A 16992-nucleotide genomic window follows, 5' to 3' on the forward strand; every position below is an offset into this window, starting at 1 on the left:
CTAAACCATGTTGTTTTGGTGGCTAATGAACAACAAAGCAAACGAAAGTGTCTAAACTAGCTGGCGTACAGTCACATGATGTTGATGCAGGCTGCGCCACTTTGGTTATAAGTCTCAATGTTGATATGCAGTGTATTTTTGGTTCAGAAACGTTGACATTTCAGCCTATTTATTGGCTTGCAGAAATGTAGAATAGCAACATTTTATGCCGGTGACTGGGTTGCTCAGAATGAGTTTTCAGCTCTTCACTTGCATGTCTGAGTGGGATTTTGGCCTATTTGATTTGAAGTACATTTTAACAGTTTAATCTCTTCAGCTCTCCCATGGGAGGGTTTGTTTTTGCTGTGCATCAAAGCTTTGTTCAAACCCATGAAACTTTATTTGGCAGTTTCCACTATTTTTAATGGTGATCCCATAGTTTCCAAATATCCCAAATATGTCCTGCTGAAATCCAGGGAAATCCAGACAAGAGACTTCTAGTGAATTACTATTTGATGTGATGCTACAGCTATAAAAAAAAAAAAAAAGTAATAATAATGGCATTATGGTACGATGTAGTATGATGTGTCTTAAATTCAGTGTTGCAACCAGCAGATACAGAATATATGTTACATTGTTGCACAATATTGAAAAAATGTTTTTTTCTAACTTTGAAGTGACAATAGTTCATTAGAATATTTTTGTGATCATTCAGCTTATGGTAAGACAGGAAAACAAATTAAGAATCTAAATTTACAGACGTTACATTTGAATATATGTGGTGTTTCAAGGTTAAGTACACTGGCCCTTCAGTGTGAATGTGGGTGCGCCTTGATTTAAATACTGATCTTGCAGGTGGACTCCTAACTCCATGGTGTGTTTGGTGCACATATGCAAAAAAAAAACAAAACAAAAAAAAACTTTTGCACAGCATTGAATTCATGCTTTGAGTCAGGCTCTGTTGCAGGACAATTTGATGGACACTAACTGTGTGCTGAGCTGATTTTTTTCAACTACATTACAGAAAACTCTGTCTCAACTCTATGCCCCCCTGCTGCCCTGTACAGACACAGATCACTGCTGTAAAACTGTCATGATTTGTTAAAATAAAGATGCATTAACATGCTCAGATTTATACAGATGCCCAGCAAACACTGAACAGACGGCAGCATGCACAGTTGGCTATGCTCAACATCAACCAGCCGATCACAAAATTGTCTCATATGATAATATTGCATCTTAAATCAGCCGTGGAAATTGTTTTGATCTGATATTATGAAGATATTCAGGACCTGATTACACAAAAGGCAGCAGGTCACATATCTCAACTTCTATTTAGATAGATAGATAGATAGATAGATAGATAGATAGATAGATAGATAGACCTGTATTTATCTCAGCCTGTGACCCTACAAAATGGACCAACAACTAAAGTTCCCACACACAATGTGTCAGCAGGCTGGCTGATGGGCTGACAGACTGATTCGCTGGACGGCTGTCCGTCTGCCAGCTTATCAGCTAATCTGCCTGTCAGTGTTTCTGTCTGTGCTTCTGTCAGGTCAGTCAGGAGGATTACATGCAACCCTGGAGTGCTCCACTGAGTGCCGGTGGCCTGGCGGCAGCTGGAGCAGGCAGATAAACCGAAGCCAAAATGGTCATAACATCATATCATAGAAACACATTTCTAACAAGCCGTCTCCTGCTGTGATCTCTGTGCGCACTCCGCCTTTTGTCTGTCTCTCACTTGTGTTCTCTCTCTCTCTTTCTCTCTCTCTGTATGTGACTCCTCCTGTGTGGCTGTCTTAACCCCTCTCTCTCTCTCTCTCTCTCTCTCGTTCTTTCTTTCTCGGAGGGAGGATGAAGGGAGAGATGAGGAGAGGATGAAGGAGAGAGAGAGAGAGGGATGGATGAGAGGCAGGGAAGGAGAGATGGTGAAATAGGAAGAGAGGACAGGATGAGGCGATGTTTAATCATGTTAAAACAACTCCAGCACAAGCCCTCTGTGTACCCGGCTCCCTTCTGGACACACACAGACACACACACACACACACACACACACACACACACACACACACACACACGTACGCATTTAGAGATGCTTGTACAGAACTGTACATGTTGCATAATATCATGCTGTACTAATGCAACAGTGACGCTGGCTGTCAAAAGATCATTTTTATGGCATGTCTGATTTATTTTACAGTGTATGGCATATAGCAACGAGTTTGGAGAGGCAATGCCATCCATCCATCCATCCATCCATCCATCTATTCGGCTACAGCCTGGTGACATTGAGCGGCTGAGCCAATACCTCCATTTCCAAATGACTGAGCTAATGAACTGAAGAGGAGGATGCGGCCTGGATTGACTGAGTGTGCTGAAGTCAAAGGAGCTGCTGTTAGTCAATACCAGGGCCAAAGACATCAGCCAAGACATTTACCCTTCACTTCTCCTTCCCCTCCACTCCCTTGCTCCCCTCCGTCCCTCCTTACTCTTTCACTCGTTCCAAGCCACCTCCCTCAATTTCTCCTCCCACTCTCCTCCCCTTCCCTCGCTCCTTTGAGAGTGCTGCCGCTTTCCCCAGACGCCTTCCCTCGCTTCTCGCTCCCTATGTCTTCCCTCCCTTCTTTCCCAGTTCTCTCTCTTCTCCTCGCTTTCCCTCTTTCCTCCTTCCTTTCTTTCCATGTCATGCATGCTACCTTCTCTCCTTCCTACTCTTCTTCTCTTCTTTTGCTACAGCACCAATTGTGATTATGATAGATGAACATAGATAGATAGATAGATAGATAGGGCATGCTACATAACCACTCTCACCCACTCTATTTCTTCCTCTGCCCTTCTCTCTCTCTCTCTCTTCACACACACACTTGACCACCTGTGGTGCGCATTAATTGTCTGCAGGCCCTGATGGGGGGTTAGTGAGATGGAACAGCCTTGATATTTGCTGACCTGCCAGTCCGTGAAATCTCCCTGCATATGCACACGCCTCATATCCATTTAAATAGATTTAAATAAATGACCTTACAGTGTGACTAGATTGGGATGGCATCGGAGACGGTCGGACGGAAGGAGGGATGGATGAACGGACCGACAGATGGGCAGATGGATGGATGGAGATAGGTGGGTGAGATAGATGACGAAATGCCGTTAAATGCAGTTTTTCCTCCCATTTCCATAAAGCATGGGAATGTGATGATTGATGGCTTGGCGGTGGGAAGGCGAGGTGCCGGCACGCTGATAGATGGATAGATGATGTGTGCAGCGAGGGGGAACAGAAGAAGATTCCATTTCAGATCTGCCTCATCTGACGCAGGACCAAGACAGGGCTCTAATATGTAGATTCTGTTTAGCCTTTATCTTTTGCAGGTGGTGGCACACACGTACACACATGCAAACACACGTAGCCTACACACACTTGCACACACACACACACACGCCCTCAGGCCCTCTGTGTCAATGTTACCGTTCTGTTCAGACAGGTTACAACCACACAAACACATTTGTTAGACATTTTGGTACAGTTTAGTCACACCGGTGCTAGTCAGGGTTATGAATGAGACATCAAGTGGTCTACTGCAATAACATAAAGATTTTTTTTGGTTTTGGTTTGGCATTTTTGAACCAAAGCTGTATTAAAACATTGATTTCCGTCATTTATAATCACACATAGCACAGGGACTGCCCATTGGTCCGAATGCCCATTATTCCCAAATCCCAATAGTCCAAAAAATGTCCCATTGGACAAAAAGCCCATTAGTCTGATGGCCCATTATCCCGAAAACAAACGCCCGTTATTCTGAAACCCCAACAGTCCAAAACACGTCCCATTGGACCAAAAGCCCATTAGTAAGAACTGAATCCACTCTGTAAAATGCATCCAGCCTGTAAATGTGGTGAGGTTTAGGTGAGGTTTCCTCAGGTTAAGGTTGGGGTAAACAGAGGGGGATGCATTTCTCGACAGGTATGCAAACCTCGATGTATCACCAGCAGGCACTGAACTCCAACACCTCCAGAGTGCGCATTTTTGGAGCAATGGGCCTTTGGAACCAATGTTTTTTGTTTTCAGGGATAATGAATCATCAGGCAAATGGGCGTGCGGTTCAATGGGACATTTTTCGACATTTTGGAATGTCAAAAATGGACCAGTGGCATGGCACCCATAGCACAACCTCACCGCTGGCTTTAGTGACAAGACACTTAGCACTGTCCTGTAGCTTCTTAGCACTGTCCTGTAGGCCAGCAAGAAGCTGCTGTCCTGTAGCTTCTTGCTGGCCTGGCTGGCTAAACACAGTCTCAGCATTTGGTTCAAAAATCATCAGCCATGCCCTTTCTGACCCAGTGAAACAGGGTTGCAGAATCACATTGAATTTGTTCAGACAAAAAAAAAAAAAAAAAAAAAAAAAAAAAAAAAAGGTTGCAAACAGTTCTCTCTAAAAAGTTTTATTTAGCATTTCTGACATCACATTGCCTTTTATACATCCACATGGGTCTTCTGCTAACTTGGCTAATGCTGCGTTCACTTGAAAATGAATGCTCACAGGAAGGAGAAAAGTTTTCCTCCACAGGGAATATCAAAGGACAAAAACATAGTTTGCACTACATTTTCCCCAAGTGGACACAGTGAACGCAATCTACGGGATGGAGTCCAAGGTCCGCGCTCAAATGAACGTAGCATCAGCCTTTAGCATTACCAGCAGCATGGTGTGGATGTATAGGCCTAAATCTAGCAGTGAGGTTGTGCTACATACAGCCAGCCTATAAATGTTGGGAATGTACATTTTAATATGACTTAGGTTGAAAAATACTAAACCTGTCCTTTAAGTGTTCAAAGGACTTTTAGCAGTTTGCACACTTGCCTGGCGGCTTTCACTGTGCTTATGTTTACACGGCAGCTACTTTTCACATCACATTCAGTCGCTGTGGCTCTTCTGTAATGTTTATTGACCCAGGGAAGATTTGCCTCACACCTGTTCACTTTCCCAGCAGCACCCTGTTTGACAGTGATTCAGTCATGGACGTTAGTGCTGGGAGCCTCCCAGTGTCCCAGGAGCCGGAGCAGCTGAGAATGGAATAATGTTGTAGTATTGTCATAGTGTCACATGGTCTAAATGTCTGTTTCTCTCAAGGCCTTTCAATATCTGCAAGAAAAACATCTCAGCAAAACGGGAACAGGACAGAAAAAATGCACGTCTGGACTTTAATCACTGTCTCTTCAAGTCAAATGTTATGCAGTAAATATATTTACAGATTGACTTTCCCACTTTTCCCAGATATGAAGACAGATGTGAGTGTTTACACCAGCGGGTAAGGACTTCATGCCCTTCTTAGGGGCACAGCAGCAACAACCTTCAGGCAACAGCAGCTGCCATGTGGTACATACTGTACTCTATCAGCCTCTCTCATACACTGGCTCAGCAGCACCCAGAGGTGGGTCATAATGAGATTACGACAGGCCCCCTAAATTTATTTAATTTCCTTTTTTTTTTTTTTTTAACCTTTGTCTGTCCAAGGAAATTCTTTTTGAGCACCACCATGCTTCACTCTCTTAACATTCACACCTGGCTTTGGGCCAACATTGCACTTGCCTGTTCAACACTGTTGCTGTCTATACTGGACTAACATGGAACTCACAATATGAGGGTGCCAAAGTCTATTTTTTATTTAAAAAACAACAACAACGACAACAACAACCCTGTAACAGCTCTTGTTTCAAAAGACTTACACTGTGTTCATGTTGGTATTTATTCTATGTGCCATATTCCAACTTATAAGTAGCATTAAAATCAACATCCAACATCCAGCTAATTACAACTAGGAATCTCTTTTTTTGACCATTCAGATGTATCCAACTATGAGGTCAGTAATACAGAAGTGCCTTGAAAATAGCAGCCCCATATCAGTCACACCCAAATATGGAGGGTAAATAAGCCCCAATTTAATACAATTTTCATCATAAATGTATTTAAGAATAACAAATCATATCTACCTATTGTAAAACTGAACGTTTGCTGTTAAATTAATGATTTAGGTGTGTTAATGTTGATATTTAACTTGATGAGTTGTAGTGTTTTCCAACATGAACACGTGTGAGTCACACTGATGTATGCCCATATGGCCTGAACGCAGCATTCGCTCGGAACTCAGTGTGAACACTTTTGAAGGAAAAGCCTTAAACTACCACTTTAAAACACTTCAGCACTGAGAAAAAAGCCCGGATTGGTGATGGTTGTTGCATCTCGAGGCTCTTTCCTTTCGCTTGTTGTATTTTGCCCTTCAAATGTAGCCAAACGTAGATGACACGCTGTCACACTGAAATAGGTTGTACAATATGTTGCAGGAGGAAATATCTTAATATATCCAGAGGGCTGCCCATCCCGACCTTTTTATCTGTCTCTTCACTATGTTCTTTTATTCATCATTCTATTTCTTTTCCTATGAAGCAATGAGGGATTTGAGCCCTGCTGGTAGAGGTCTGAACGCCCCGAGGCAGAGAGAGGGATTTCAGGTGTGAAGAGAGGGGGAGAGAGAGAGAGAGAGAGAGAGAGGAAAAGAGGCGAGTGTGAATAATAGATCAGAGAGATAAAGACAGAAATGGACCAAAGAATGAGCGAGACACCAAAGGTGAGAGATGGAGCAAAATAAAAAGAGGGAGGGACAAGAAGGGGTGTCAGCGGGACAGAGGGTCAGCTCACGAGAGAGGGAGCGAGAAATAGAGAAGAAGTATGACAGACAGGTTTTTAAGAGGACAACCGCGACGGGAATATAACAGCCATTCATCTGTCTATCGATCCAGCCATCCATTCTTTCAGCATATGTCCCTCCATCTATTAGTCCGTCCATCCATCCATCCCTTTCCTGCGTCCTGGTGAGACAGATGAGCATGTATCCAGTCAGGAGTTGTTGCATAAGGCAGCAATTCATCATTTATTGAGATGGGATGCTTCTATAAATATGTCTACCTTGGCCTCTGTTGTTTAAAAGCTCAACCCATAATCCAGCTAAAAAAAAAAAAAAAAAAAAAAAGACAGCTGCCCTGGCAAAATATCCAAACGTAGCACATTCATTCATTTTCTAATTATTTGACAGGCCCGGTGATGTAAGCTTTAAAGATGTTTTGTGTAATGAGTAACAACTGTAACCACTGAGTGGAGGAAAACAGACCTGGGTGCAGAGCAGGATCTGTGTGAAAACACTGACATTTAATTGATAAGTTCAAAGCAATCACAGATCGGTGCTTGTTGCGGTGTTGCAGCTGAATAACCTTAAAAAGGTCAAATATGACCTTCATCACCGGTAATCATTACAAATACTACCATAAACAAAACTCAATGATGATTTCATAATATCATTCATTTTTGCTTCTAGTTCCTAAGACCCTGTTCTTAAAATAATATACATTCATTTGACATTGCTTATTATTATTGTATATACGTTGAATTGAGCTTTTACTCATATGGGTTTTTGAAGCCTGATGCCCATAGGGATATTTTTACATGAATTTAGTGATGGCTGATGTTTTATTTCGTTGAAAACACAGAAACATATTAAAAATTAAACTTTGGACGGGTTAGCAGCTTTTTATCACAGAGTGGTTCACCTCAGTATTTAACAGTAGTGGAAATCCTTAATCCCATGAACTCGGATTTCCGTGTAAATTCCCCTTTCCTAAGTAGCCTAAAACTTAGAATTCCCTTTTCCCTTATCTTATACAATGTCACATACTGTACATGTGCTGTATCTGCTGGTTGCTGCGCTTCATTAAGGCTACATCATGCTTATCTTGCGTCAAATATTCAGACCCAAGATGCTGCTGTTTTATGGCTGCAGCATTACATCAAAGAGAAAATATCTACATGTCTTGTGCATCATTTTAGACACATTTCCACAGAATTCAGCAGCACATGTTTGGTATCTTTGGAAACCTTCAGATCGTCAGTAAATTTTAAAACAAAGTTCTGTGGGTGTGAATGCAGCCCTGCAACAAAACGACCCATGGGAGCAGCAAAGCCGAAGAGGATAATCTGTTTTTGGTTCTATTGGCAGTGGACCATATGATATATTAATTGATCAATATTTAATAAAACACCAGTATTGACCCACTACAGTATATTGCTTTGTCAATATATCAGTCTAGCCATACTGTGACTTTGTGCCCTAAAGACAAGGCTGGGAAACAGAGCCACCAAAACTCTGCACCTGTAATAGCACAGCATCCTCCAAGGACAAGTTCACTTCCCAAAAAGAATATTTGCATCATTGTGGCTCCCAGGGTTAAAGACATAAACACAATTCCCAGACCATTTTTGCATGTTCAGACTACTGGAAAAGGGAGATGGAGACAGAGCAGAGGAAGTTCTGGTGTGATTTGATCCTACAGACCCACAGGGGAACACACGGACTGAACCACTCCTCTGTCTCTGGCTGTCTCTTTCACCCACTTCAATCATGCTTACACACATCGAAATGTCTTAACCGGGTTTGTAGAGAAGACACTGCCACAAATCCATGCTGAGTTTGCCTTGTTACATCATTCTTTTTATGTTCGTTTGTTTTTTCTTTTCTCTGAGTAAATTTCAACAAGCTGGGTGGTGCAAGTCCATGTAATAGACACTCTGTATTTGCAAATATATGGGCACTGATAAAGCCAAAATGACTATTTTTGGTCTTGTGTGTTGAAGATAATACGACTTTATCCAACAGCAATGACTGTTCCAGATTTATTACAGTATCCACACCATTTGTTTAGACAGATTACTGTCTAAGACTCCACAGTGAGAGATGGGACAAAGACAAAGAGGACAGCGGCATAACTGAAAGGCTTTTAGAGGCTAAAAGCAATGGAACATTTTTTTTAATATTGCAATTACTCTACTTGCTCAGACGCATGGCTGTCCAAAACCTGTGTAATTCAACAAGAGCAGATGGTGGAGGAAAGGATGAAGGAGAAACGTGGCCATCAAGAAGGCAAAAACAATCAGGCTCTGTGTTCTCACATATTGGTTGATATAAGGATTTTATCTGACAACTTCTCATCAGAAAGTTGCATGTTTGCAGAAAGAATGAAAGAAAGAAAGACCATGCTTTGACCATGGCCATGGAGTTGAAACACGTGTGCAATTTCTAAAGTAGAAATATAACTCACCAAATAAAGTAAAGACTTTTAAATTTTTAGACATTTTGTATTTCTTTTCTCTTTTTTTTTTTTTTTTTTTTTTTTACATGATAACCAGAGGACCCTCTTTTGATCCACCGAATCCCACAATCTTTAATATTAGAAGCTGTGCAAATCAGCACCACTCTCCATCTGCTTTCCAAAGAATACTTACTCCCAGACCCTCCAAGACCAAGACACATTTAGTAAAGAGGTGGAATGAAGACATGAAAATAAAGAGGGAGCAACAGAAAGATGAAGGAGGAAAGATCGTTGTGTCTTACCTGAGCAGATCAATTTCATCAGCATGAACCCCTGTCCACAGAGTTTCCTATTGGCACATCTCAACAGGCAGGAAGCCAACTTCAACTGGTCGCTACCACACAACGCTGCTAAATACACTGCTGGACAGGGAGGGAGAGAGAGAGAGAGGGAGAGAGAGAGAGAGAGAGAGAGAGAGAGATTAGCAGATTAAAGAGAGAAAGCAGGGAGCACAGGCTGAAAGAGAGCCAGAGAAAAGAGGGAAAGAAGACAGCAGGCAGGTAGATAGAGAGTGAGCAAAATAAACAGAGGAAGAGATGCTGTGTTGTTTTAGTGAGTGAGAGAGAGAAAGAGAGAGAGAGAGAGAGAGAGTGGGAGGGAGAGCATGAGAAGAGAGGAGAGACTGATGTGCGAGTCACAACCTCCAAGCCCAGCTGTTTATAAAGCCCCAGGCATTGTGTGTGTGTATGTGTGTGGGTGTGTGGGTGTGTGTGTGTGTATGTGTGTGCCTGATGCAGTCAAGTGGCCACCCACGCCACCCTGGGTGTGTGTGTGTGTGTGTGTGTGTGTTCATGGCTGTTTCCGGAACATGGCCACAGGGTTCAAATGTTCCAATCAATACCTGAACCGCACACACATCACACACGCAAATACTACGACTAAACCGGAACAACACAATAACAAGAAGAAGAAGAAGAAGAAAAGGAAGAAGAGGATGGAGGAAAATCATCATCATCATTATAGTATTCATGAGGTGTTTTTCAAACGTGTCACAACTTGCCTGTATAGCAATAAACAAGAAATCAATAAGGCAAACAATAAAAAGTTATTGATTAAATGCTATATAACAACAACAAAACAGAACCAGGCTTAAACAAATAGAAAAAGGCCTGCCAATCGTCATGTGGTTTAAAGCTGCAGCACGTCATAGTCGGTGGGGGGAGTAACTAATTACATTAACTCACATTACTGTAACTGAGCAGCTTTTTCTGAGTATTTTTTAAAGTCAGCAATTTTATTTTTATTCATGCACATTGTTGCTTGAGTTTTGTCCTTCACTACATTTTAAATTACATCCAGTACAGAGAACAAATGATCAATGACAGATTGTGGAACATTTCACGATAAAAACTCAGCCAGCAAAGATGAGAAGAGGAATCTGCTTCTACTTTGTTGGTTCTACTTTTTGGCATTTCCAAATTTCACAATAAAAGCTGCATGATGGAAAAACTGCAGGTGGTTGATAGAAGCAAGGCCCATTTAGACTCAACTGGCAAAAATGTAGAAAAAGTGGGAAAAAATGGGAGAAATATCAGTGAGTTGGCCCGACATTAGAACCACATAGACTCAACCATCATATGATGTGCTCATTCCACATGTGTCAGTTGAGTCTTAACTTCATTTTAGGGCAATGTCCCTTTAAAAGAATGTAGTTTGCAGTAGATTTTTACAGCACAACTTCTACCTCGACTGACATAAATTATAAGCAAAGTAACAGCACTTCGACTTGAGCAGTTTGAGGTACTCTTTCCACCGCTGGTAATTTTGCAGTCGACCCAATATGGCAGTGCGAAGAGGAGAGTAACTTTTAACAGTGAAGAGCACAACACCTTGAAAACACAAAATGTGCTGTCAGTAAACTGCACCACGCTTGGACCTCAACTGTTTTATAGTGACCTGTGGAGGTGGTGAGGAGGTTCAGCCATCACCGCTGAGTACCGATTTACGTAGTTTTACACTTCTCTCAAAGCCACGTTCATGGATTTGCCATAAATAGCCTGTCTCAGGTATCTTCTGTGTCATCTGGTATCGCCCACCTGATGTTACAAATTACAGACGTGTGCCAAAGTAGGTTTAAACAATTTTTTTCTGAAAATCACCGAAACTTGTACAGTAGTGAACGTTGACTCTATTCCATCAGCACAGTTCTTTCACATTCTTTTTTCCTTTTTTTTTAGCATGATGCAAAATTAAAGGGAACACACTCTTAACATAGAACATTCAACACTGCTTTTGATTAAATGTTATTATTATAATTGCCTGGGGGAAAACCCCATGCAACGTTTTGTGTTGGATTCTTGGTGTGTTTAACCTCGGGAAAACCACTCAAAGTCTGGCTCAGTTCAGTTTTATCAAGTCACAAACTGAAGCACACCCTGAAAAACAAGCTGGAAACCAAACTGTGAAAACCCCTAATGTCAACACAGCAGCGAAGCCACTGATCTTAGAAATCTGAGCTGATAAAAAAAATCTAAACCCTGGTTTATATATTCACATTAATATAGTCAACTCTGCCTTTGAAAAACAAGCAAAATCTGTCGCAGATTGTTTATAATCGATTTAAAATGCATAGATGAAAATAGTTTTGGATGTGGGCGTCCCAACAAGTTGAACACATCAGCACTTAAGAGTTGTACCTCAGAGAATTCAACCTGCTCCTCTGTTTCTTGCAGAATGAGGTGACTGCAGCTCAGGTCTGAGTTCAGGAGACACATGCAGCACTTATGTCATTAGCAGGTCCACTGACAGGACGTGTGTATTTTTACATAGTCATCCTGGTTTGTGCAGCTTTCAGAAGTGAATTGACCCTCCCTCCCCTTACTTTCTCAGGTTGGATGCAAAGGCAGACTTTTAGACACTTTTATTAACTTGAACAAGGCAAAAGAAGGTAGCTTCTTCCTCTAAAGTCTTCCAAAATGTCTTCCAAAGGTGGAGGATGAACGATTGGAACAAGTAAAAGTGATGGCAGCAAGGACCTTCCATTCATGATCCCACAACCCCTCAATCTGTCCTCAACATCTGCACGTGTAGGTATATGTGTGTGTGTGTGTGTGTGTGTGTGTGTGTGTGTGTGTGTGTGACGGAGAGAGAGCAAGAGACTCGTGCAAACCTGAGCTACGTTCTGCTTCGTTGTTACATAACTGTCCTTGCTCACACAGACAGATATTACAGATAACGCACTCTGGCAGCTAACTCTCCGTCACTCTATGTCTCTCTCTCTTTCTCTCTTTCCCTCACACACACAGAAGGTTGTTCCCACCCAATTCTTGTACTGTTGTGTGTGTGTGTGAGAGAGGAACTCACAGTTTGTGTCAACTCCGACTGCTCTCCACGATCCAGGGAGAAATGTAGCAAACAGTGGAGCAGCTACAGCCATGGAGCGACAGATGGAGAGACACACACAGAGAAAGAGAGAGTTAGTGAGAGGGAAACTTCAGACCAGCAAAGTGATTCTTATGCACCTCAATCGTCACATTTCTTGTAAACTAAATCATCGAAAAATGAATCTTGGGACCCTCGGTCTGCTTGCAGTGGTGTCTAACTGTTTCTAGTTCTTGTAATGTATTATTAGAGTCATTTTATTTCACTTTGTTTTAATTAGAAGGCTGTCACTTGTAATTTTCTTTCATATTCATTTGATGTTTTAATTTCATTAGTGTATTTTTTGAAAGCAGAAAAAAGACAGCATGCTGCTAACTGAAAACACTTGACTGGTTTATTGTTTTAAAAACAGTGTCATATCACATTGCTTAAATATGTGTGTGTGTGTGTGTGTGTGTGTGTGTGTGTGTGTGTGTGTGTATACATATATATATATATATATATATATATATATATATATATATATACATATATCAGTAACACGCATTGTAGCATAAGCCATATTTAATAGGAAATGCAAACTGTTGGATAAAAAATGAACAAAACAAAAAATACAATGAAAATAAAACAACCTTTGCTAACAGAAATATCTCCAAAACCAAAATTTTGGTCTGAAACATCTGTGTATGTCATGACAGGGGTGTTGAGGGCTGATCAGAACTGCAGCCGTACACCATTTTCTAAAATCTTGTGAATTCTCGCTCTTCTGCAAGGAAGCTTGATTTGTGATCAGTATAGTAACAGGCTCCTAAAAACACTGGACCCTTCCTTCAAGAGAATGCCAGATCCCTGAAATCTGGGCAGGCCTCTGCTGTAGTGATCTACTGTGGTGTAGGCTGCAAAAAGGCTAGCAGAGACAGAAAGCACAAGAAAATGTTGAAATAGAACAGGAATAAGCTGCATGAATCCACGACTGCAAGCAGCATAATAAAATAGCTCAACAATAAGGAGAAGACACTGCTAAAAGCAGTCAAAACTTGACAAAAGCACACAGCAACCATAGTTAGTGTAGTTCAAGTCAATAAAAAATGTGATCATTTTTCTCAAAATCAAAGGCATGCCCTTTTATTTGCTTCCATAAAATGCAACAACAATAGGAATATGTAAAAAAAAAAAAAAAAAAAAAAAAAAGTGTTTTATACTAATAGTTTTGCAGGCTTGAATACATTTCTGACTGAAATGGTGTCATTTCTCCACAGACTTGCACTTGCATCGCTTTTGCATGCCAACAGTGCTTATACGTGCTGCCAGTTTTTAAAACACACAAGCCTTTTTTGAAAGTCCTCTGAGAGAGTTTGGTTAGAGATGAAAGGATCTGAAAAAACCCAAACTGGACAAGCACTACAAAGAAAATATACACTATGCTGTAATTTGCTCATAGGACCTACAGTGTGTTGTGTGCAATAAATAAAAAGCATTTTTGGAGGTGATCCTGCAGGGCCCTATGGAAAGTATGCCGTCCATTTAGAAAACACATGACGCTGATGCCAGCATACATGGTATTTTATAAAGCAGGGAAGAGCATTTTAAAAATAGAAAGTGAGTATTGAATAACACATTAAGATGTCACAAAAAAGTGATCCGTGCACTCTAACCTATTTCTTATTAATTTGTTAGAGTAGCGCTGCTAGCAAAGCAATGCCATGCTACTCTACAGGGGTTGAAATACTCCACCGATAAGGCAAAGGCAGGCAATGATGGAGACAGAGAGAGAGGGAGAGAAAGAGGGAGGGAGAGAAAGTGAGGGAATCAGGTATAGCCTGTAGCCAGAACAGTACTCGTCGTCGTTTTTTTCATCCATATCTTCCCTCTTTCTTGCCTTCTCTCCCTCTGATGCCCTCTCTCTCCCTCTCTATGTCATGGACTCTTTCTCTCTTTCTCTCTCTCTCTCTCCATCTCTCCCTCCCTCCTCTCATCCATCTCCTCCCAGCTCTCTCTGACAGTCTATTTGGCCCACACAGCCCTGTCATCCATTCAACCTGTCAGTCCTGGCAACAGCAGCAGTCTCACACGGCCTCATATCTGCGGTGGGACAGTGTGGCCCAGCGGTTCGAGAGCCCGTCCCGTTACCGGCGGGCCGCAGGTTCAATTCCCGTGAGAGGTGATCACACAGCTAGAAGGTCACGAGTTCGAGCCTTGTGATGCCAGGCGTGCGTTCCTGCTTGTGCTGCTGCTGTTATGTCACAACCCCCTAACTCCACTTCTGGTCATTTTCTTATTTTATCTCTAATGAGGGATCTCAGTAGGTTGACAATGGCGCACATTAAACCCATTTAAAATCCACTCTGAAATTCACAGCTAAAATCACGACTGTTTTGTGGAGCTCCTGACAAGCTGCCATTTTAAAGATATGAGGTTTTCACATAACAGCAGCGAGATGGGGGTTCCAGTATATTATTGTGTTTCTCGGATGAGTGAGCATCCTCCATACATTAACAAAATCAATTTCTAATTACCAATATAATTAGCTTACTTTGTGTTTACAAACTAAACTATGGACATAAAGGTCCAGTTAAGACTCGCTACACGTTGGACCTGCACTGCATGTTGCACACAATCTGTCCAGAACCCAGTCTCTCTGTGCACCGTTTGTGGGATTATTAGACTTCCAAGAGTGAAAAATATTGTATGAATGCACAAGAGTCAGACTGAAACAGCATTGACCTTTGTAGCTGAATTATTAGAGCACGGCACTTGAAGGTGCACTATGCAAAATTACTGACTGCATGAGGTAAAGACCATTAAAGTTTAATTGAAAAAGGGCAGTAAGCACATAATCAATCAGTGAATCAGGCCAACACTTGTCGACTCAACATCAGACTGCTTATTTCATGTTTTTTGTCAGTTGAGTCTAAAAGGCCCTCACTTCAATGCAGTTTTACATAGTGCACCTTTAACCATCATTTTGGCCTCAGGGCCCACAGGGGCCGCTCTCAGATCGTATGCAGTCCTGTGACTGTAAGACTAATAAAAGCATCCACCAACTGTCACTGAAAGAGCAGAAATATACCTGTTAACAGTAGAAAATAATGCTGTGATGTGGATTTGGTCTGATTTTGAAAGGCAGTCATGACAATCAGCCTTTAAGTCCTGTACTGTAAAAATCTTGTTCTTGTGTCTTTGTTCCTTTTATCATTTGTACATGCAAATAAACAAACCCTGACTCTAAACACAAATGCATGGTGATATGGTGGTAAAATAATTTATTTAAACTTTTGCAGCCTGTTGCCCTCCATCCTCCTGTGTCAATATTTTATTGGATTAACTGTTGTTGTAAGGCTGCACAGTGCTGTAAGCGAGTTAAAAGTGTGGGAGGAACGCCTGTGTGTGTGTGTGTGTGTGTGTGTGTGTGTGTGCGTGTGTGTGTGTGTGTGTGTGTGTGTGTGTGTGCGTGTGTGCGTGTGTGTGTGTGTGTGTGTGTGTGTGTGTGTGTGTGTGTGTGTGAGAGAGAGAGAGAGAGAGAGAGAGAGAGAGAGAGAGATATCCCTGTAATATTCAGATTTACAGCGTGTCTGCATTACTCAACAGTGAGTTTATAGTGTTTGTATAATACTTTATGGTATTTTGGTACTTGGTATGGTATGGTACTTTATTTTTTTTTTTACCACCTATTGTATCACGATGAATCATAGTACCCTATGATTATTAAGGCTACTGTTATTATTGCTATTAATGTTATGATTGTTATTGTTATTGTTGTTATGTCATGTTATGTTATTGTTGTTATTATTATTATTATCATTATTACTTATCCCCAATTCTGTCTGTACACTATTCCTACAATATGCACTTTTAGTGTGTTTAGTGACTATGATACTTCATAAAGTATTTTTTTTAATTAATTAATTTTTTTATTATTATTTCCTGTTAGCCTACTGTATTGTAGAGTTTTGCTGCCAGTGGCAACAGTATAATCTCATCATCTTATCCTCCCAAATTTTCTTCTAGGAGTAGGCCTACTGGCGAGAGAGAGAGAGAGAGAGAGAGAGAGAGAGAGAGAGAGAGAGAGAGAGAGAGAGAGAGAGAGAGACGTGTTGCCTACTTACCCCCCAAAATGTAGAAATATCTCCCCATACGATGGCAGAAAGTGGTCCCCTCGCTTTCCCCTCTGTCCTTTCACATCCCGGACAGCAGCAACAACATCATCCCGGTTTGATCACCGTATAGTCCGACCGTCCGTATCGTGCCCCGACACACACTCTCTCTCTCTCTCTCTCTCTCTCTCTCTCTCTCTCTCTCTCTCTCGGGACCTGGCCCACCTCCTCAGAATAGCGCGCCGTTAAACTCCCGGTGATACCCGAGATACCCGGTGCAATCCCCGCATGATGATCAACAGAGAGGCGCGCCGTGGACGTGCAAGCATCCTCCTCCGGTCTCACAACCAGAAAATCAACAGCATCCTCACCCTCATCATCATCATCATCATCATCACCATTCAG

The 16992-nt window shown here is 41.6% G+C and overlaps 1 protein-coding gene across 2 annotated transcripts in view; it reads right to left on the reverse strand.

Moving 5' to 3' along the window:
- The window catches only part of bean1 (brain expressed, associated with NEDD4, 1), a 49977-nt gene extending 33242 nt beyond the window's left edge, over positions 1–16735 (reverse strand). The window contains exons 1-3 of one of the 2 annotated variants that reach the window (XM_030070344.1): positions 16600–16735; positions 12476–12538; positions 9415–9531 (exon numbers count right to left, since the gene is read on the reverse strand). In XM_030070344.1, coding sequence (XP_029926204.1) covers positions 9415–9531; positions 12476–12538; positions 16600–16627 — 208 coding nt within the window. In that variant the 5' untranslated portion in view covers positions 16628–16735. Of the gene's footprint in view, positions 1–9414; positions 9535–12475; positions 12539–16599 lie in introns of both variants that reach the window. The other variant, XM_030070343.1, reaches the window with a different exon arrangement.
- Positions 16736–16992: the final 257 nt, after the last annotated feature.

This window comes from Myripristis murdjan, chromosome 15 (assembly GCF_902150065.1).
Source record: "Myripristis murdjan chromosome 15, fMyrMur1.1, whole genome shotgun sequence".
NCBI lineage: Eukaryota > Metazoa > Chordata > Actinopteri > Holocentriformes > Holocentridae > Myripristis > Myripristis murdjan.